The 21714-nt window shown below is 39.9% G+C and overlaps 1 protein-coding gene across 4 annotated transcripts in view; it reads right to left on the bottom strand.

The window, feature by feature from the left end:
• PDZRN3 (PDZ domain containing ring finger 3) overlaps positions 1-21714 on the bottom strand; it is a 187737-nt gene that overhangs the window by 3441 nt on the left and 162582 nt on the right. For all 4 annotated transcript variants that reach the window (XM_035106613.3, XM_035106614.3, XM_088662385.1 and 1 more), the window contains 5 exons: positions 21543-21630; positions 4468-4566; positions 3384-3446; positions 1526-1630; positions 306-422 (listed from right to left, as the gene is read on the bottom strand). In XM_035106613.3, coding sequence (XP_034962504.2) covers positions 306-422; positions 1526-1630; positions 3384-3446; positions 4468-4566; positions 21543-21630 — 472 coding nt within the window. The remainder of the gene's footprint in view (positions 1-305; positions 423-1525; positions 1631-3383; positions 3447-4467; positions 4567-21542; positions 21631-21714) is intronic.

Below are 21714 nucleotides of genomic sequence, written 5' to 3'. Positions count from 1 at the left end.
TGGGACAGGTGGAAAAACAAAATCTTAACCACATACACACATAGATAAAATGGACAGTGCTAAAAAAAGAAACTGAGTGAAGGTGTGGGCAGTCCCTTAAGTAATGAGGATGCAGTGAAGAAATTCTACAATTGTAGGATTTGTCAGTTATTCTTATTCAGAGACAACTGTTCTTTGCCATCTTAGGGAGGGCTCACAGCAAATGTAAGAAATGTTTAATGCAATGCTTAAATAAGAGCCAGGGAACAGCATGACTTTGGTTTGACAATAAGGTATTTCACCTAACAAAGTACAATGACATTTACCTGCTGAAGCATGCTGGCAGTAAACTGCATTGCCTGATGGTGCTGTTCCTCCAGCATGTCCATGTGTAAATCATCCAGAAAATCATTTCTGTCATCATCCATCCATCCTTCATCCAGCTACAAGGAGAAGAAATACAAAACAAATGCACCGAATATTGCTATGCGGATGTGACTCAATAAATAAAGGGAACTTAAGAACTGCTTTTCTGGGAATCTGACTTATTTCATGCACAACTTGTAACAACCTCAGCACACGAGTTGTGCTTCCTTCCTTGCCTGATGTGAATCTGAAGTGCAGAAGGATATTCCAGTTCTTGACAGAAAGCACAATGCATTATGAAGTTTTATGTGATGGGAAAATAATTTCCTCCACCCTCGCTAATTCCTAGAAACAGATCTGTTGGTGAGTTAAAGAGTCCAGATGTGTTGGGAACTGTATGCATGCAATAGTAATGCATCACTACCATAAAACAGGCAATAATTTTGGCTTGCTAAAAACAGCATGATGTATAGGGCATGGGTGCTATTTCCAGTAGCAGGTGGTGGGGTGGTGATGCTTACCTGACCTCCTGGCCGCAGAGTCACTGCCGCTTACTGGGAGGGAACTTGGGAGGGGAAAGCAGTGGGGAGGTTAGCGCTGTGCAAATGCATTGGCAGCAGCACGGCCCCGCTGGCGAGTTGCACAGTGCCAACCTCCGCGCTGCCTTGCCCCTCCCACTCTCCCTCCCAGTAAGCAGCAGCAACTTCACTGCTGGGAGGTCAATGCCAATCCCCCATCCACCACGGCCCATTACTCTGTTCAACACTGGTCAAGTCTACAGCTGGACTATTGCAGCACATAGCTAGCTAATGCTGGATGAGTGAGATTGGGACATAGTGAGGCCGCATGGGTGCAGTTTTGCACAATAATCAGCACTGTGTCAGACAGTTTATTCTGAATCCTGTGTAGTAACATGTCAGACAGGGCTGGGGACACACTATCTAAAGGTGCTCCGCTATAGTTTAACGCCTTACTACTGGCTTCCTGTTTGTTTGCAACTCTAGCACCATGTCCTCAATAGCCTCACCCTTCATAACTTCTCTGCTCTCATATGTTGATGCATCTCTACCAGTACTTTCACTCATCCAGCTCTGCCACCCTCAACTGTTGGAAGCATGGAAGCACAATGCCCATTGATGGTGCTGTATAAACAACAACTAATAATAATTAGATGCAGCACCTGGAGAATTTCTGGCCTTGCTATGAGCAAGGAAACATTCTTGCTTTCTTCACTGGTAAGGAGTGCCACAGCTTCCTCGCGATTCTGTATCTCTATGCCATTAATCTGGAGAAAGAAATTCAAATTCCATTATATAGAAATCCAAAAGAAAGAACTCAGAAATTATATGTGAAGTGCACTCATATTTTTAAAAACCATGCAACTCTACGCAGAGAATTTTAGTCTGGGTTTAGACACATTTGCCTCATATGGAGTATTCCTCAGAACCAGCTGCACTGAAATGAATTAAAGCCTCATGTCAGAGTCATGAGTTCAATTCTAAGTTTACCCATAAAGCCACTGTCCTGCTTTGAACAAGGTCAGTGCCCTTCAGACTCACTGAAAATGATTCACACCCAACTATCAAAGATACTTTTTATGTTAAGAGGTCACCAAGCACCTACTTTAACTAATGCTGTGGCAGTTATTTTTGCCCAGTTATTTCCAAAGAAATGACCTTAAAAAATAGGTCACTTGTTATTTTGGGATGGGGGAAGGAAGTACAGTGGCCATTACGAAGTGGACAAATGGTGTGTGGTCTTAATTTAAAGCTTCATTCATTCATACCAGCTTCTCAACATCTCATGCTTCCTGAAATGCCTATTATGAGAATGTTTGGGGTTGTATCCAATGAAGTTATCCTTTTCAAGCAAGAAGGTCTCCTTGTGCAATGGAAGTCCCTCTCCCTCTTCTCCCTGTGTGTACCCCAAATCTGTTCTGTAAGTTCCCCCAATCCTCCAATGCAGATTTGGCTGGGATGTGGGGAGATGTGAGAACAGGACAACTTTGTTGGATACAACCCTATATCAGTATTGCCTCCATTAGGCTTTTGAAGAAGTGTGGCTTGGCAGGATTCTTCCTGCGCAGCACTGAAGAGCTCTGGAGGATTTGATTTCCTTTAAATAGATTCCCTACCCCCCCCCCCAAATGTTAGATGAAGCTGAAAAACATAGACTACTTTCTCTGAGGGTAAAGGTTTTCATGAAATGGGCTGGGGGCAGGGTAGGGATTTGGCACAGCATGTAACTTTAAATCAACAGTTTTGACTGGCAACTCGTTTTAAGTGCCTCATCACATAGAGAGTGCTGCTTTTTCCAAGGCAGGACAGGCTCTAGTATTTAAAACTTTGCCCTGGCAAGATAAATACCTGCTCCTGCCACATAAACTTTACAGCATCAGAAAGTAATGTGACAACTGGGATTCACAGGGCTGTTTTGAGGCTGAATAAAATAAAGATGATAAATCTCTTTGCCTGCTAAAAGCGCTATATGATGGCAAATTCAATAACATTACGCCAGTGTTCAGAGACTGTTGAACTGTCCCCATTGGTAGTTTCTCACAGACATAATGCTGTCAGGTAACACTTTGGCTTTCATGGCTGATCTATGAAAGTAAACACGACTGCATTTGCCCTAAACTGCGAGCATCTGGCCTCCAGGTATTTCATCAGAAGACTTATTTGGGGAATATTTATACTGGTACTTTTGAAATACATTTTCTTATATATTTTAATCTACTTACTGCATTTCTAGCCCACCTTACCCCCTGCAAAGACTTCAAGGTGCCTGACATGCTTCTCCCTGCTCCTCATTTAATCCGCACAACAATCCTGTGAGGTGGGTTAGGGTGAGAGGCAGTGACTGGCCCAAGGTCACCCAGCAAGTTTCATGGCAGAGTGGGGATTCAAACCCTGGTCTCCCAGGTTCTAGTTTGACACTCTTAACTACTACACTACACTGGCTCATCTGTCAGAAATGTCACATAATAGGATAACTGAAGAAACTGTAATACAATTTCATATACCGTAACATAAACTCACTTGAATGATACGATCGCCCTCTCTGATGCGACCATCTTTCGCAGCAATGCTGTTGGGATCAATCTACAAAAGAGCAGAAAGTTGGCTACTTTTTGCAGCATTTCTTCCCTGCGTACTTCCAACCACTGGCATGTTATCTGAGATCGCCTATACACATAGTTCACAAACCTTCTTGTTTCTCTTAGACATGGATAGGAAATCTCAGGCCCGGGGCTCAAATGCTGCCCTCCAGGCCTTTCTACCTGGCCCCAAGGACTCACCCCAAGCCCCACACCCTCTTGAACCATGCTCCTCCACCTAGCTTTGGACTCTGGTTGAGTGTTTTTGCCTGGGTGGAATGAATCCTGTAATAATTCTTCTTGCTTGCCTGGCTAGAGGCTAGGTGTGTGAGTGTGAAGAAACTAGCCTACATTTATTGCTTTGCCCACATGATTTGCCTGTGGCCCTGCTCACATAGGCATGTCACCCCCAGAAATTTGCACTGAAGGGAAAGTTACACTTGGGCTGAAGAAGGTTCTCCAGCCTGAGAAAGAAACACTGCACTATTTTATTAGGAAACATATGATTTACATGCAAGAGGTCCTAGGTCCCATCTCTGGCATCTCTAGGTACAGGTGGGAAAGATTCCTGCCTGAAACCCTAAAATGCAGCTGCCAGTCAATGTAGACCTGGTGCCCTCCAGATGTTTTGGACAAGTCCTTCAGCCCCAGACAGTCAGGGATTATGGCAATGGCAATTCAACAACACCTGGAGGTTACCAGTCTAAGAAAGGTCAATGTAAACAATACTGGTCCAGGTGGGCCAATCAATGGTCAGATTTAACACAAGGCAGCATCTTATGTTCCCTATGTTCACAACTGGAACCACCACCTCTCTGGTCGCCACTCATCTGAAAGTGGGTACATCTGGAATAGGACTTCTAATGTTGATCTTAAAAGAACAGAAATAGGTGCCTGAAATGTAGGAAAATTGTTTGATATTACATCAAAACTTGCTTTTGCAAGTAACGTGGAATGTAACTGACAGGGGGGAAATGACTTTTTCACAACTACAGTCAAAAGGCAGGTATTATATTTGGTCTCACCTCACTGATATAAATGCCAATATCATCTTCATCATCAGTTCTGTAGCACACTGTAAGCCCAAACTTGTCCTGGCTGTTCACTCGATGCAAATCTACTTCCTAGGACAAAGGAATGAGACACTGGTGAATGTCTGTTTTTTAAAAAATATGTGGAAATATTTTGCTTACATTATAGTTTCTGTTTTTAAAAGATTGCACTATGTTAATTTACTGAGCTAGAAGTGATTATGGACACACGATCAATACAGAGGGCAATTCTGGCTCTTCTGTCAATATGCAGTCGTTTTGGAAATAAGACTCTCTTATTGATCATCTAGAAGAAAAATGGTCCATCTCTTATGAAGTGGAAACACACACACACGCACACCCTATTTTTAGTGCCTCCACTATAATATTTGTCAAGTGAGTCTTTGGAACCAAAGTCTTCCTACATTTCCAACACCCTAGGAACAGTAACATCATTAGTGCAAAGAGATAAAGATTGATAAATAAAATATACATTTTAGCATTCTCTAGACTAGTGCAATGCAATTCTGGAATAGTCTCTAATCCAAATACTTCAAGGCAAAGTTAGCCATGACTACATCCCCATAAAGGCACATAAAGGCTGGGCAAGTGAAAACATTAGTGTTAGCGTTGCATCGAGAAAACAAGGTTGGCACAGATTACAACATTTCATTTTTCTTGAGCTGGAAGTTGTTTCATGGTCTGTGAAAAAGTGGCCTGCAGCAAGGTGGTGAGGAAGTCAAAAGCTGTTTCTTTCTAATCTTAGTTGCATGAAATGGGGAGATTAATTTAAAAACTACACACGCTATTATTATTATTATTGATTTCTAGACCACGTTTCACCAAAAATGATAGCAGAGCAATTTATAAGGTGTTAATCAAACAAAATTCATTGTCTCAACTGAATTACTAATTTACGATTATTAATTCCAGGAGGTCTACTTTGAGTAGGATTAATATTGGATACAACCTTAAATTTTAGTCTCATGAATTACATAAGTAACAAAGTAAGCAGTATCATAAAAAATGGCTTAATGGCTTTCTACAGCCTGAGCGTGCTTTGCCATTTAAATGTCATACCTTTGTATTGTCACAATTCAGCACAGAGTGGTGAAATTCTGCACCCAATGCAGATAATGAGTATTGTGCCATCCAAATACTGATGAGCTGAATTCTGACACGCCTGTGGTTTTCCTAGTACCCTCCATATGGACTGTAATTCTCATTAGCCCCTGCCAGCATGACCTATGGGTCAGGGATGATGGGAATTGCAGGCTAAAACATAGGGAGAGGAAGTTGGGGAAGACTGGTTTATTACTTTGGCAGGCCTCAGGATGCTCTTTTATATGATTTTTTTGGGGGGTGGGGTGGGGTAAACCTACTTTGAAGAGTTTTCCAGACCTCTACAATCAAATGTAAATACAGTCTCGAACGGAATCTGTTCCGGAAGTCTGTTTGACTTCTGAAAACGTTCAAAAACCAAAGCACATCTTCCGATTGGCTGCAGGAACTTCCGGCACTCGATCGGAAGCCCTGGGAGGTGTTCAGGTTCCAAAGAACGTTTGCAAACACTCGCTTCCGGGTTTGCAGCGTTCAGGAGCCAAAACGTTAGACCCACAAGGCGTTTGCGAACTAAGATACGACTGTATGCTTCAAAAGTATCATCCATTATATAAAGTGAAATTTGCACCTCATCCCTTATCTTTGAAAAAACAAATGCTGCAATCTCCCTCTCCAAGTGGGCACCACAGTTTCAAACCTGCTAACTCCCATGCTGCTTGTATCAGGCAGGTAGTTAAGTGGGGTGAGCAACGCCTAGCCCCTAAAAATCCCTCTAAGCCTTCCCCAAATCATCAACAGCCTGAGTAAACATAACTAGGAATCCAGCCTTGATCTTAAACGTGAGATGTGTTGTTGAAAGAACTGGGGACAATGGCCACAGCACTATCAAATCCAACATATATGGAAGTGTGCAATTGCACAGTCACATTTGACTTCAAAATCCGGAACTTCCCCCAAATGAGGGGATCAGGAAAAATGAAATTGAAAGGGAAATCATGGTTTCCAAAACAATATTACCAATTTGTGACATTTAACAACCTACATTTTTTTTCATAGTCCTGGATAAACTAGACTAAAACGACAGCTTAATACTTTGCAGGATACCTAGTGCCCCAAATTGGTCTTTGGTTACTCACTGCTTAGAACTGCTTTATGTTCTCTTTAAGTATTTGACTAAGCTGGCAGTACACAGACTGTGCTGTAATAATGAGCTTGGAAACCATTTAAAAATTCCCACATGTTTGTGAGGCAAGGGGGGAAAACACACCCTGTGTTTCAGATTGAAAGAGAGATTGCTGCCTTCTTCTTCCTCCTGGTATTAATGCATTAAAAGTCCTAATAACATAATAGTCTTCCCTCTGAGCATCTCTCAATTTCAACCCGCGGTGCCATTCACCGGGGGAAGACAATAAAACTCACCAATATGAATAATTTATTGGCATGTCTAGATGACAGCTGCCACGATAAGCAATCTCTTGTTATTTACTTGTCAACATGTGTAATTTGTTTTGAAAAAAACAGAGCAGTAAATGTCACTGACATTTCAGATGGTATTTAAATGATTTTCAATCAATAGGCACTATTGTGAATGGCTCCACACTCTCTCGTCGTGCTTTCTTTTGTTACAGAAAGGTTGAACGCATCAGTATAATGGCAGAAGTTTTCCATATTTCTAAGGCTCTGCCATTATTATATTTTTTTAAAAAAAATGGGATTGAAGCTGATCAATAAAGAAGATTAGATAATGTCAGCCAAGTACAGTTGCTGGGGTCAGTACTTTAGGTTTCATCAAGCAAATGGAAATGAAGTCAGTAAACTCTGGCTCTAATTTATGTTTAGGAAAGTTACTGCCTTTTCCTTTGAAAAACAAAACAAAAACAAATTGCAGATCCCTGATCATGGGTGCGACATGTGCCTGGGAAATGGCACCACTCACCATCCTGTCTGCAGCATGGATAGGATAAATCTTTTACCCCTTGTTAATAAGGTGCTAACATTACTTGGAGGGAGGGAGGCAGGGGCTCTTTAGCTTTTGCTTGTAGAACGCTGTGGGGGGGGGGCATGATTTGGCCACAGAGTGTCGGACTAGGACCTGGGAGAGCAGGGTTCAAATCCCCACTCACCAGATGTCTTTGGGCCAGTCACTCATTCTCAGCCTAATCTACCTCACAGGGTTCTTATGAGGATAAAATGGGGAGGGCAAGAACTTTATATTGCCATACACCCAGACTTTCCTGGGATTTCAAAGGCAGAATTGATGTCTGGGGGGAACTTCCGAAAGGTGGTGCTTTGCCCTGGATTTTAGGCAAGTCAATTACAGTAAAAAAATCGTGTTTCGGGGTGTCCTGGTTTTTACTTTTTGAAATATTTTTGAGATACGGCAACCCTAATATAAATGCAATTAAAGAATTAAATAAATGGTGGGGCAGAGTCAGGAGTTGGCATTTCTGGATTTCATTAAATCTTGCCCTCTAAATGTTCTGTAAGTCAGTGATTCCTCTATTACAGTGGTACCTTGAGTTACAAACACTTCGGGTTACTGACTCCGCTAATCCAGAAATCGTACCTCGGGTTAAGAACTTTACCTCAGGATGAGAACAGAAATCGCATGCTGGCGGTGCGGTGGCAGCGGGCGGCCCCATTAGCTAAAGTGGTACCTCAGGTTAAGAACGGTTTCAGGTAAGAACGGACCTCTGGAACGAATTAAGTTCTTAACCAGAGGTACCACTGTATATGTATATACATATGTATATGACATTGTTGCAAGCCACTCTGGATGCCATAGAAGCCACGTGGCACAGTTAGTTTCTCACTTTGCTTTCACAATATGCAAGAACATATTCTAAGGAGCAGAAGTCTTGCTTCAAAAAGCTATTTTCAGGTAACTTTAGGCAAGGGCTGTGGCACCAACATGACTCTGCAGAATAACTCCTTGTACACAGTACAATGGAGAATTCATGTATTCTGTGTATTCATAGGTACTCCCCCCCCCCCACTGAATTTCTGAATTGAAGGAGGTCTGGCTAGAATGACCCTCAGAGTCCCTTCCAGCTCTACAATTCTAAGTGAATAGAGAACTGTAGGCCTGGAACTCCAGTGAAAGCAAGACAGAATATTTTGACAGAATAGATGAAATATGCAGACATAACAGCCCCTGCAGAGCAGATGAAGTCTACCAAACTTCAGACAAATAGGTCCATCAGAGGCGTTTGTGCTTGATATCTTTAAAGTTTGGGGTTTTCTTTTCTTTTCTTTTGGAAATATTCACAAGTTTGAATTTGGAGCAGAATTAGATGAACATCTAAGGTTGCACCTCTCAAATGAAACAAATGAAAAATTTTAAGTTTACCAAAATACCTGGGTAAAGTTTACCAAAATACCTGACTAAGACAAGCAAGTGGCCTTACCAACAGTTCCCACTCCTCTTAGTCCTCTCCTTTGTCTTTTGCCCAAAGAGAGCCCCACACTCTACCCACACACTGGGTGCCTCCAGACTGCCATTATTTTGTGAGAGGGGCTCAAGTGCATACTGTAAATTTAGGTTTGCATAACTGAAATGGATTGCACTGATTTTAACAACCAAATTCAATCCTGCACTGATTTTTTTGAATTCTGAGTAAACGGCAGTATACGATAAACACAATCTGAATCTAATCTAATCATAATCATGTGGATCAATCAAGAATCATGTTTTAAGGACTGAGATCAAGTTTTATGTTTCAAAGATGCTTTATGTTTTATGTTTCAAAGAAGCTTTAATACTTCATGCTTTTGCTTTTCATTCTCTAGTATTTCAACAGAGAGCTTGAGCTTTTCAATATGCTTCAAAGCCAGAACGCTTCATTCCACATCTCCTGTTTGGGATATATTGTATGCGGGGAAACCACTTGAGAAATATAGGAAATACACACACACATCTGAGGAAACCGTGCTCAGGCAAATGGTCTTTGTAAAAAATTCCCTTCAGAATAGCCTCAGAGCAGGTGTTTGGTACCTGAATTTTTATGAGTAATTAGATGTAGACTTACCCTTGGGTTCTATCTCCCCAGCCCTGGTTAGAAGTAGAAATAACTGGGATTTGATGCTACCCTAGATATGGTAATTTTGTGTACACAGAAAGAAGAACAGCTGTTTCCTAGCTGCCTATGCCTCAATAAAGTTTTTATGTAATCATAAAGCTTCAAAAGATTTTATGGACATCAACTCTATAAATTTTAAAAGCATCAAAGCAAAGAACATTTTTAGTTTTCAGAGTACTTTTTGGAACAGCGTACTTTGCTTAAGCAAAAAACAATGGCACACCCTACGAGTATTAGGGTGTTCCTTCCCATTACACAGAATAATTCATGGACCTCTACTTGCTTCTCAAAAAGTCATAACATATTTTGGTTGACACGGTAAGGTGTGTCCAGATTTTCCATGTATTATGGAACAAGAAATTATACAACTGCTATAATAACTTCTACTTGAACAAATAGTGACCGGCACAAAGGCCACAAGTAGAAGTGGGCTTCTAATAAGAGCACAAATAGGCCTTGAGTGAACAGTTGCGGCAGATATACTTAGATATCTCACATCTGGATCCTGAACATCTCTTCACATCAATACATGTGACAGCAGCAACCAACAGCGCCAGAGTAATGTTGTGCATTATGCTATTATAGTTTAGAATATGCACAGAGATCCGTTGTAGGCCCACTGGAGCGAAAGGAGGATGTGCAGCCACTGTGAAGGATGATTGTACCCTAATTGTCTTAGAAGTCAGGAATGATCTAAAGAGGATACATATTATAAGTGTCATGAGTAAGCATTAGCATAACTTTTTGTGATGTAGATTATCCTTTTCTTATATAGAGCTCCGACAAAACCAAAGCATGTGCAGAGATGAGATCTCTGAAACTGAAATGGATGCAAGACAATTACATAAAATTATTCAGGCCCTAAGCCAACTGGTGGCAGATAAAGAAAGCTAAACAACCTGAATGCTGAAATATAAGTGCCATTTACAGTGAGACAAGAGTACCATAATGTGCTATGATATTATATGCCTGTGGCCATTCATAACACTAAGGTTTCAAAATAAAAGATAATAGTAAATTAGCCTCTGTATACGCAAACGAAAATTTGTTCCCAACAGATTATTATATCGTGTTTCAGACAATCTGCTGTTAGGGGCAGGTTAAAACTTTAGAAACACAGAGCCAGTCTTTTCAAAAGACGTACAGTCATACCTCGGTTTAAGTCTGCTGTGGTTTGAGTACTTTCGGTTTAAGTACTCCGCGGACCCAGGCTTCCGGCGAGCTGCGGACATCAAAGGAAGTGCGAGATAGCCTCTCGGGGAATCTCGAGCTTAACGGAGCGCTTTGAAGTCACGCAAAGGCTCTGCGGACTTCTAAAACCTCAGGGGGGGTTACCCTGAGGGTCGTGGCACCCAGCTGTGCCCAGCGTGCCCTCCTACGCCTGGTTTTTCTAGGTTTTTATAGCCTGGGAACCGGGCGTGGGATTGAGCTGCGGGCGCGAAAGGGGAGAGACCACTGGCTCCGTTAAGCGCAGTCTCTGGCTTCCGATGGTAAGCAGCAAGTTCTCTTAAATTATAAACAATCCGTGTCAAAAGACGGAGGAGATAATTGGTTACTGATTAGAGATCGGATTTGTGAAGCTGTGGGGCGCAAAAACGGGGCCCGTCCCAGCAGCGGGAGAAAATGGCGCAGTAAGAAAATCGGAGGAGCTGAGCTATGGAAAGTGAAACTGTCTGCCTGCGGAGTGAGTTTTGCAGAAGTCCTTGTTTATTTTGTAACAAGGCAAGTTTTGAGGGGTGAAAAGAATTACCTAAAGACTCTATATTGATACTTTGTCTCTATCTTGGTGGTGGATCTGCAAGTGATCTAGATACTTTGTATTATCTGCGCTCTAGCCCAGAAAATACGATCGGCTTTGATCTGCCTGAAAGCTGTTTTAATATTGCTACAGCACTGAAGCAGGGGGAAGAGAAGGCTGACTTTTAAAACAATTACGAGTAGAGTATTTCCACACTAACTTCGAGCTTTGAAGGGGGGCCGATTTTGGATTGAGCCATCAAGAGGCTGAAGAGAGGGATTTACAGCTTTAGAAATGCAGATCTTGGGTCTTTACTCTTCCTAATTAGATACTGTGTATCATCTGTGCTTTAGCCCAGAAAATACGACCGGCTGTTTTAACACCGCTGTAGCATTGAAGGAGGGGGAGGAGAAGGCTGACTTCTAAAACAATTACGACTAGAGTATCTTCACACTAACTTTGAGCTTTGAAGGGGGGGCCAATCTTGGATTGAGCCATCAAGAGGCTGAAGAGGGGGATTTACAACTTTAGAAGTGTTGACCTGGGGTCTCTACTCTCCCTAATTAGATACTGTGTATTATCTGTGCTCTAGCCCAGAAAATACGATCGGCTTTGAGTTGTTTGAAAGCTGTTTAAATATTGCTGCAGCATTGAAGAAGGGGGAGGAGAAGGCTGACCTCTAAAACAATTATAAGTAGAGCATTCCTACACTAACTTTGAGCTCTGAAGGGGGGGCCGATCTTGGATTGAGCCATCAAGAGGCTGAAGAGGGGGATTTACAGCTTTAGAAATGCAGATCTGGGGTCTTTACTATCCCTAATTGGATTAAGCCTGCAAGTGGCTGAAGCTTTTAACTTGTTTTGGGTCTCATTGGATTCTATATGTGGATTAAGCCTGCAAGTGGCTGAAGAGTTGCGGGACTTGGCTTCTTTGTTTTAGGTCTTTGAAATTAAAGGTGAACTCAATTGAGTAAGAAGCGGAAAGGAGCTTATTAAGGAGGGACTGAGTTAAGGGGAATTGCAATCTGCAATCCTTCTATGTACTGAGAGTGGAAAAGTACTGAAAGAGGACTGAGAATTGATAGTATACCACCCAGTGGTGGAGAAGGGAATATACATACTCAGGAGTTGGGACAAAGTATAGCGCCATCTGGGGGTAAATTGGGTATTGCAGGAACTTGGGATTTTGAGCAGTACCCTCTAGTGGTGAGAAGGGGGATTTTCTTTGCTTTTTTTTTTGTTTGTTTGTTTTTGTTTCCCTCCTGAATAAAAATGGCAGGTAAAGAGGAAAAGAAGCCGGCAAGCACACCGAAAGACAGAAGAGGCTCTAAACAAGAAGAAGTTAAAGATCTAGAAGCTTTATGGCAAAAAATCAAAGATGAATTTAAACATAGTGAACAGCGAATGGATAAGAAATTGGGAGAGATTGACAAGAAGATTGAAGGAGCGGTGGGAGAGCTTTCGACTCAGATAAAAGATCTGTCAGTGAGATCCAAAACAATGGAAGATTCAATTAAGAAGACACAAAAAGAAGTAAAAGAGGTTAAAAAGGAAACGGATAAAGTGAAAGACAAAGTGAAAAAACTGGATAAGGCACATGAACAAATGCTTGACAATTTGGCATTGATAGAAATGAAACAAAGACAGTTGAATCTGAAATTGAGGGGTATTCCTGAAGAAACGGGAGAAGATATCAAATCGAGAATAATTGCTGAATTGGCAAAATGGATGGGAAAAACAGATGAAGAAGTGAGTCAGACAATTGTAAATGTATTTAGAATTAAGGTGAAATCTGCAAAGGCCAAAGCAAGGAAAGCACCTGGTGATTGTGTGGTGATATTCAATACAATGGAGATGAAAAATGAGATTTTAAGACTGAGTTTCACCAACAAGCTAATCATCAGTGGTAAGCCTATAATTGTGTTTAAAGAGATACCAGGAAGATTTTTGAAAAAACGCGACAATTATAAAGCAATGGTGGCCTTGCTTAAGAGAAATGGAATTCAACATAGATGGGAATACCCCGAAGGAATGATGTTTCATTATAAGGAGAAGAGACATGTGCTGACAAGTATACAGGATATCGGAAAATTCTTGAGGAAGTACGAAAAATTTTTGGGAGAGTTGGACCCAGAACTAGCTGTTCTGGCAGAAGTAACAGCGGAAGAGGAAGAAGACCCAAGACCACAAAGAAGGAGGAGAAAGAGAAGAGAGGAAGAAGAAGAAAAGGCAGAGGAAGAAGACCAAGATCAAGAGTCAGAGAGAGAGGAAGAAGAAGAAGAAGATAAGGATTTAAATAAAGAACCCGACCAAGTTTAGTAAAATAATTTTCTGCTCTTCCTGATAGTAGGAAGTAAAATGGCATTGAAGTTACATTCCTGGAACGTGAATGGCTTGAATAATAAGACTAAAAGGAATAAAATTGATCATGTTTTGAAGAAGAAGAATTTGGATATAATTTGTCTTCAGGAAACACATGTGGCAAAAAAACATAGTTATATTCTTAAAAATAAAAGGTTGGGTAAAGAGTTTATAAGTTCGATGGAAAAGAAAAAGAGAGGAGTGGTCTTGTATATAAAGGAGAAATTAGATCCGAAATTGATTTTTAAAGATGAAGAAGGAAGAATAATCGCGGCTCAAATATCGATTGAGGGAGAAAAAATGTTAGTGGTGGGAATCTATGCACCGAATGAAAATAAGGCTGAATTCTACAAGAATCTGGAGGAAAGGCTGACTGAATATATGGATCAAAAGATAATGCTTATGGGCGATTTCAATGGAGTGACAGTGCCAGAATTGGATAGGACCAAGAAAAGGAAGAATGAAGGTAAATTACCAAAATCCTTCTTTGAACTAGTAGAAAACCTGGGTCTAGTGGATATTTGGAGACTGAGGCACCCTACAACTAAACAATTTACATTCTTCTCAGAACCAAATCAGAGTTCGGGAAGGATAGATAACATGTGGATCTCCAAGGAACTAGTGCCCAGGGTGAGTAAAACAGAGATAATACCACGTACACTGTCAGACCATAACTCTATATTCATGGAATTGAAAAACAAAGACCAAAAGTCCTTCAGGTGGAGAATGAACGAAGATTTATTTGATGATAAAGAGGTGGTCTCGAAAGCTAAGAAGACCCTGAAAGACTATTTTCATTGGAATTTATACAAGGATACCGGACTGGATATGGTATGGGATGCAAGTAAAGCAGTGATGAGAGGCTTTCTAATACAGCAAAACAGTTTTCTGAAACGAAAGAAAGAAAGGAAGAAAGAAGAAATTTTGAAATGTCTCATGGAAAATGAGAAGAACCTGATTGATAAACCCGAGAATCAGCAAATAAAGAATAATATAAAGATGTTACAGACACAATTCTCCATGTTGATCAATCAGGAGATTGAGTGGAAAATAAAACAAATGAGACAAAGAAATTTCGAATCGGCGAATAAAACAGGAAAACTGTTGGCTTGGCAGTTAAGGAAACGTCAAAATCAGAACATAATAACTAAGATTAAAACAGAGGGAGGAACGACGGAAGATTCAAAGGAGATTAAGAAAACCTTTCAAAAATTCTATAAGGATTTGTATTGCAAAAAGAAAGAAGATGAGAAGAAGATCAGTGAGTATCTAGGAAAATATGGATTGAAACCAATTCCAGAAGAAGAGAGGAAAAAGCTAAATAACAGGATAACGACACAAGAATTACAACAAGCAATAGGGAGAATGAAACAAGGTAAAGCACCAGGACCAGATGGTTTAACGGCGAAATATTATAAAGTACTGAATGAACTGTTGGTTCCAGTTTTAGAGGAAATGATGAATGATATTCTGTTGGGGGGAAAGATCCCAAATACATGGAAAGAGGCATACATAACATTGATCCCAAAGCCGGATACGGATGGCTTAGAAGTCAAAAATTATAGACCAATCTCATTATTGAATAATGATTACAAACTCTTTGCAGATATAATGTCCAAGAGATTGAAAGAAGTTTTAAATCAAATAATACATAAGGATCAGGCTGGTTTTCTTCCTGGTAGACAGCTAAAGGATAATGTAAGACACATAATAGATGTAATAGAATATCTGGAGACCAAGATAGATAAACCAGCTGTCTTGATGTTTGTAGATGCTGAGAAAGCTTTTGACAATATATCTTGGCAATTCATGAAGAGGAATTTGGAATCAATGGTTGGGAAGAATACATTCGTGAATGGGATCGAGGCGATCTATTCAGAGCAAAAGGCAAGATTGATAATTAATAACACCCTAACAGAATATTTTGAAATCACAAAAGGAACTAGACAGGGTTGCCCTTTATCACCGTTATTGTTCATCATGGTCCTGGAAATATTGTTGATCAGATTAAGAGACCTATCTACAATTAGAGGTATTAAGGTAGGTGCAAAGCAATTTAAAGTGAAAGCCTTCGCAGATGATTTAGTTTTAACATTGGAAAATCCAAAGGAAAGTGTTGCAGAAGCTATAGAAGTAATGGAGAAATTTGGTCAATTGGCAGGATTCAAATTAAATAGACAAAAAACCAAGGTTATGGCAATGAATATGTCGAAAGAAGAAAAACAGGAATTACAGTTAAAACATGGACTCGACGTGGCTAAAAAGGTAAAATATTTGGGAATATGGATGACAGCAAAGAATATTAATCTTTACAGTGATAATTACGAACAAGTATGGAAGGAAATAAAGAAAGACCTGGAAAGATGGACTAATATGAAAATGTCATTCTTAGGAAGAATTGCAACAATAAAAATGAATGTATTACCTAAGATGTTATTCCTATTTCAAACTATACCTGTGGTTAAAGGTACGAGGCAATTCCAAGAGTGGCAAAAGATTTTATCAAGATTTGTCTGGCAGGGGAGAAAACCTAGAATAAAACATAAGATTTTGGTAGATAAGAAAGAAAGAGGTGGATTCGCCCTGCCAGACTTGAGACTTTATTACGAAGCGTCCTGTATCTGTTGGATAAAAGAATGGATAACTCTAGAGAATACGGACTTGTTAGATTTGGAAGGTTTTAACAATAGATTTGGATGGCATGCATATTTATGTTATGACAAAAAGAAATCACATACCGGGTTTACGAATCATGTGATAAGAAGATCTCTGTACGAGGTGTGGGAAAGAAATAAAAGGCTGTTAGAGACTAAAACACCCTGGTGGGTCTCACCAGCAGAGGTATTAACAGTTAAGAAAGTAAATATGGAAAAGAGGCGGGCCACGTATGAGGAAATCTTGACGAAAACTGCAAAAGGATGGAGTTTAAAACCTTTTGAGGACATTAAAGGAGTGTTAACAGGATGGATAGAATACCATCAAATAAATGATGTGCTTAAAGAAGATAGAAAAATAGGTTTTGAGGATAAAAGATCCAAATTTCAAATAGAAGTGCTAGAAGGCAAAACAAAGCTTTTGACAAAGATGTATGATCTGTTGTTGGAGTGGTATACAAAAGATGAGTTGACAAAAGAAGTGATGATTAAATGGGCAAAAGATTTGGGGCATAATATTGAATATGATGCGTGGTTGAAACTATGGAATCAAACTTTAAGATTTACAGCATGTACTGCCTTGAAAGAAAATGTATATAAGATGATGTACAGATGGTATTTAACTCCAGTTAAGTTAGCTAAAATGTATAGAATGAGTGATAAAAGTTGCTGGAAATGTAAAGAGAAAGATGGTGAATTTTATCATATGTGGTGGACATGCGAAAAAGTTAAAAGATTTTGGGAAAGTTTATATAATGAATTGAAAAAGATGTTTAGATATACCTTCCCAAAAAAACCAGAAGCATTTTTGTTAGGAATAATAGGAGGAGAGATTAGAAAAGAAGATCAAACACTGTTTATGTATGCAACAACCGCGGCTAGGACTTTGTTAGCCCAAAAATGGAAACTACAGGAATTACCTACAATTGTGGAGTGGCAGATAAAAATGATGGACTATGCTGAACTTGCTAGATTGACATGCAAGATTCGTGACCAGGGGGAGACAAGGTTTCAAAAGGACTGGAGTAAATATGTGGACTATATGGAGAAAAACTGTAGATCATTAAAAACTCTCGCAGGATTAAAATAAACCTTACGAATTGACCAATATGTTAAAAAAGGAACTGCAAAAAAGGGAATTAACAAGAAAACCGCATGAAGGGAGGGGGGGAAGTCATAGCTCGGCGGAGCAAGGTAAAAGATGTGAATATAAGATTTTGTATAAAAGATTGGTTTTGTTAATTTGTTGAATTTGGAAAATAAGTACTCCGCGGACCCAGAAGTGTTTACTTCCGGGTTCCTCTGCGCACGCATGCGCAGAAGCGATCTGTGCGGTCTGCGCATGAGCAGAAGTGCTCTATCGGCGCTTTGCGCATGCGCGCTATCAGCGCTCGGTTTAAGTACTTTTCGGGGATCGAATGGCACCCTGGAACCAATTAAGTACTTAAACCGAGGTACCACTGTACTTGTACTGGAAATAAAATTCTCTCGAGTGAGTGGGGTGATAAGGAGCTTGGATGCTTCCCCCAATTTTGTCAGAAAGCAAATCCTAAAGACAGACATCAAATCTGTGTCCAATGTGCTTCCCTACAGTCAGCGGAGACTTAGCTGTAAAAACCAGGATCCCAGAAAGTCAGCTTAGATTATTCTATGTCCAGTTTTGTTGAGCATTTTACAGTTGGATGCAGGATTCTTTTGCCCAATGTGGGACTCAAACTCTGAAATGAAGAGTTTCATGCTCTACCAACTGAGCTATCTGAAAAAGCTTATCAGTCACCACTCTTCTTGAAATGAAGCTAAACCACAATCAGGTGCACGCCTTTTGCAAATACATCCTCCTGAATTCAGCTAAATTTAGTTCTGAGATATCATTCCCAAAATCAGGCTGGTAAGGATGGATTAACCTGTACTTTTACTGCTCTCAAATTTTTGTGTGTGTTTGGTGCTCTAGACATGTTCTAGACAAGTGCTCTAGACAAGGTGCATGTTCTAAGGTTCATTTGTAGTAATGCATTCAATGATATCCTACCTCTTAGAAGAATCAGACACTTTAATTGCTTTTTGTTATCATGTCTGTAAGTGAACCCTTTAACAATCCTACCCTGTATGTTGAAACGACATGGAAATCTACTTGTATTTGTGGTGGCTGTTTTAGAAAGTATGTAGAGGCAATGTTATTTATTTCTTGCCTTGATCATTTTTAAACGGCTTTATGGCTCATGTATGTACCAACATGGATACATAAGATATGGGCCCAATTAAAGCTTCAGAGTAAGAGTTGCAATTTAGAAAACCGTTGATATGCTGCCATGACATTGTTCTTTTATTATTTTTTTGGGTTGGGCTTTAAGAGAGGCTGTGTAATGTGCTGGGGGCTGTATTCCTTGTAACACCAGATGCCAGTTTCAGATACTGAACTTAAAGGCCTTCAATGGCCTGTTCTTGGCAGATACTCAATTCTTGTGACTAATATCAGCCTGTACAGATTGCTAGGCAATTCTACTGCGTTTCATTGAATTCTAGCAAGAACTATAGTCATTTACACAGGGGACTTGTTGACTATATCTGTTAAGTCATTAATTGTGAGTTAGGATGGCCATAAAAGCCTAGATGATGGACTGGAATTCAGAGTGTATTTTATGGAGAGAGTAGTCCAGGTGGTGTGGTTTGATATTTTACATCCTTTTCAGCATTCTGACTCGAGTCAATGAAAAAGTGCATCCGCAGTCTGTTTAAGACAAATCTGTCAATAAGCAAACAATACAGCTAGAAGCTGCCCGAGTGTTTGTTACACTTTGACCCTTTCCATTGATCTCAGTCTCCCAGGTTTGAAACGATTCTTAAAGGCTTTCAGAGAACGGCTATTTAAGCTGCAAGGATTTCCTAAATGTTTAGCTGGTACTGTTACAGAGCTTTATTATTTTAACAATCTAAGTGCTCTCTTAATGTCAAAATTATAAAATGCCGTGAAATGATTTGAGTCGCACGTGTTATAGTTACTGGCTGGCAAGAGCACATGTGGAAACAGCTGCCAGCTTAACCTCTTCGACACTTTGAGCAGTGGTAGCAGCAACAGTTTGTTGCACAACTCCTACTAGGCCCGTACCATTTCAGCAATGGCTGCAGACTGCCTGAGTTGAGATCCCTGTCCTGTAGCAGGGAAGGGCAAAGGAAACACTTCTTTGGGTCGCAATTGTTGCTTTTCAGAAAACCACCTTCTGTGTCTAAGGGTTTGCTGGAGATAAGAATTCCTCTGTTGCAAAATATGACTCAGCAATATCAAAAGCAACACGATGGCCAAAAAAATTTCAATGTGAAACTTTATGGAATAATCTGTATCTTTGTTGTTACTTTGTATTGTATCTTTAAACTCGGTTTCCTTGTTATTAGTAACACCTGGGGTTGGCTATCTATCTATCTATCTATCTATCTATCTATCTATCTATCTATCTATCATCTATCTATCATCTATCTATCTATCTATATACATATATATTCCAAAAATGTTGTCAGTAACAGATTATGTTAGTAACATAATCGCATGAGCACTGTTCCAGAGTATCTTCCATTCTCATGCATATTATATCTATTCGAAAAAAGATTGGGTATGTAACCTTTTTGTGTTAGAGTTTATAATTTCCACGCTATTTGAAATTGTTGTTATGCATGTGCAGGTCATCGTTTGAACATTTTATTTTCAGTTCCTGAAGAAATTACGTATCTTTCTACTTACAAGTAGACTTACTTACAACTGTTGAACTAATTGGCTGATGAAGAATTCAACGAAACAGTAGTTGCTATCCGGAAACACTGTTCAGCAGAGTTCAGAGTTGGACATCAGAATTGGGACATTGCCGATTACAAAGCTTCACAGCTTGTTCTCCGCCGGGTAAAGTCTGGCACCGTGATTCATTCAGTACTTTCAGAGACTTTAGTTTGTTAATCTTTATGTTTTGAATTATTCCATAAAGTTTCACATTGTAATTGTTTTTGGCCATCGTGTTGCTTTTGATATTGCTGGGAGAATTCAGCAGGAATGGGCAGTTAATCTGGACCCCTGCTTTGGGATTTTCACAGTGGTTTGGAGTGGCATTTACTTCAGCATTATCTTCTAGAACAGACACCCCCAAACTGCGGCCCTCCAGATGTTTTGGCCTACAACTCTCATGATCCCTAGCTAACAGGACCAGTGGTCAGGGAAGATGGGAATGGTAGTCCAAAACATCTGGAGGGCCGAAGTTTGGGGATGCCTGTTCTAGAATGATGAGCCCAAGCGACTTTGTATTCCCCCTTCCTTGTTTATCTGTATGTGTACAGGGTGGGAGCTAGAAGTCTTTTAGTGGGTGGCAGTTTGAGCAAAATCATAACGCTGGAGACAGATTAAGCTAGTCATTATTAAATTTCATTAAAATCTGTGCAGCAAGTTAGTCAAAGCTTGAATTCCATGAGGCAAAAGTGTGACCTCTGGATCCAGCCCCATGATTTTGCTCAAACTAAATGAGACACATGATATTTCTGTAATTTGTCTTTTAAAAATATATTTCATTGCTCTACTTTTGTACTTTTTACTAAACCTATGATTTGAATTTATGTTGCCTATGATAGCAGGGGAAGCATCTTGACTGGGGACTTTGAGAGAATAATAACAAGCCATGGAGGACAAAGAAGCACTTTGCTGTAAACAAATGGAGGCAAGACATGCTTCTTTCAAATGTAACATATCTACAAGAATTAAAAACACACAAAACCCTACAAGCTTCTCTTTGAAATCTACCACAGGTATAAAACTATGCTTTTGATGCTGCGTTCCCACATGAAAATCTGTGTATGCAAAACTGTAAAAAGTGTATGAATAAAAACCTTATCTCCCCAAATTATATTACTCACAAGTATAACTAGAACAGATAAGGAGAAACCTATGGCTGCTTCTATTATGAGCTGAGGACATGGCCTCTAATCCTTTAATTACATAACATATAATTAGCTACATATTAAAATTAGTAAGCACTAATTTCCTGCCGTCTGTACACCAAATTGCAGAGTAAATAGATTTTCCAATATATTTTGGTAGCATAAGTTCATAATTTGAATGCAGCGCTAGTTGCTAAGTCCTTGGCACATGAAAATATAAAAATATTTTGTATGTTGAATGGTTGCTTCTAGTTATTACTCATACCTCTAATTCTAGCTCCTCTCTGTCCATTTCTTGATGAATGCCTCCCATATAATCATTTGGGTCATAGTATTCGTGCCCTGATGAATGCCTGGGAAAATAAAGCACAGTTTAGGTTATCACTCCCTATTCTAATTAACATATTAATCCTCCCCCAGCCTCATGGAAGATCATC

The sequence above is a fragment of the Zootoca vivipara genome, chromosome 2 (assembly GCF_965207765.1).
Source record: "Zootoca vivipara chromosome 2, rZooViv2.hap1.1, whole genome shotgun sequence".
NCBI classification, from domain to species: domain Eukaryota; kingdom Metazoa; phylum Chordata; class Lepidosauria; order Squamata; family Lacertidae; genus Zootoca; species Zootoca vivipara.
The sequence above is the reverse complement of the archived record's forward strand: the minus strand, read 5'-3'. Positions and strand labels throughout refer to the sequence as shown.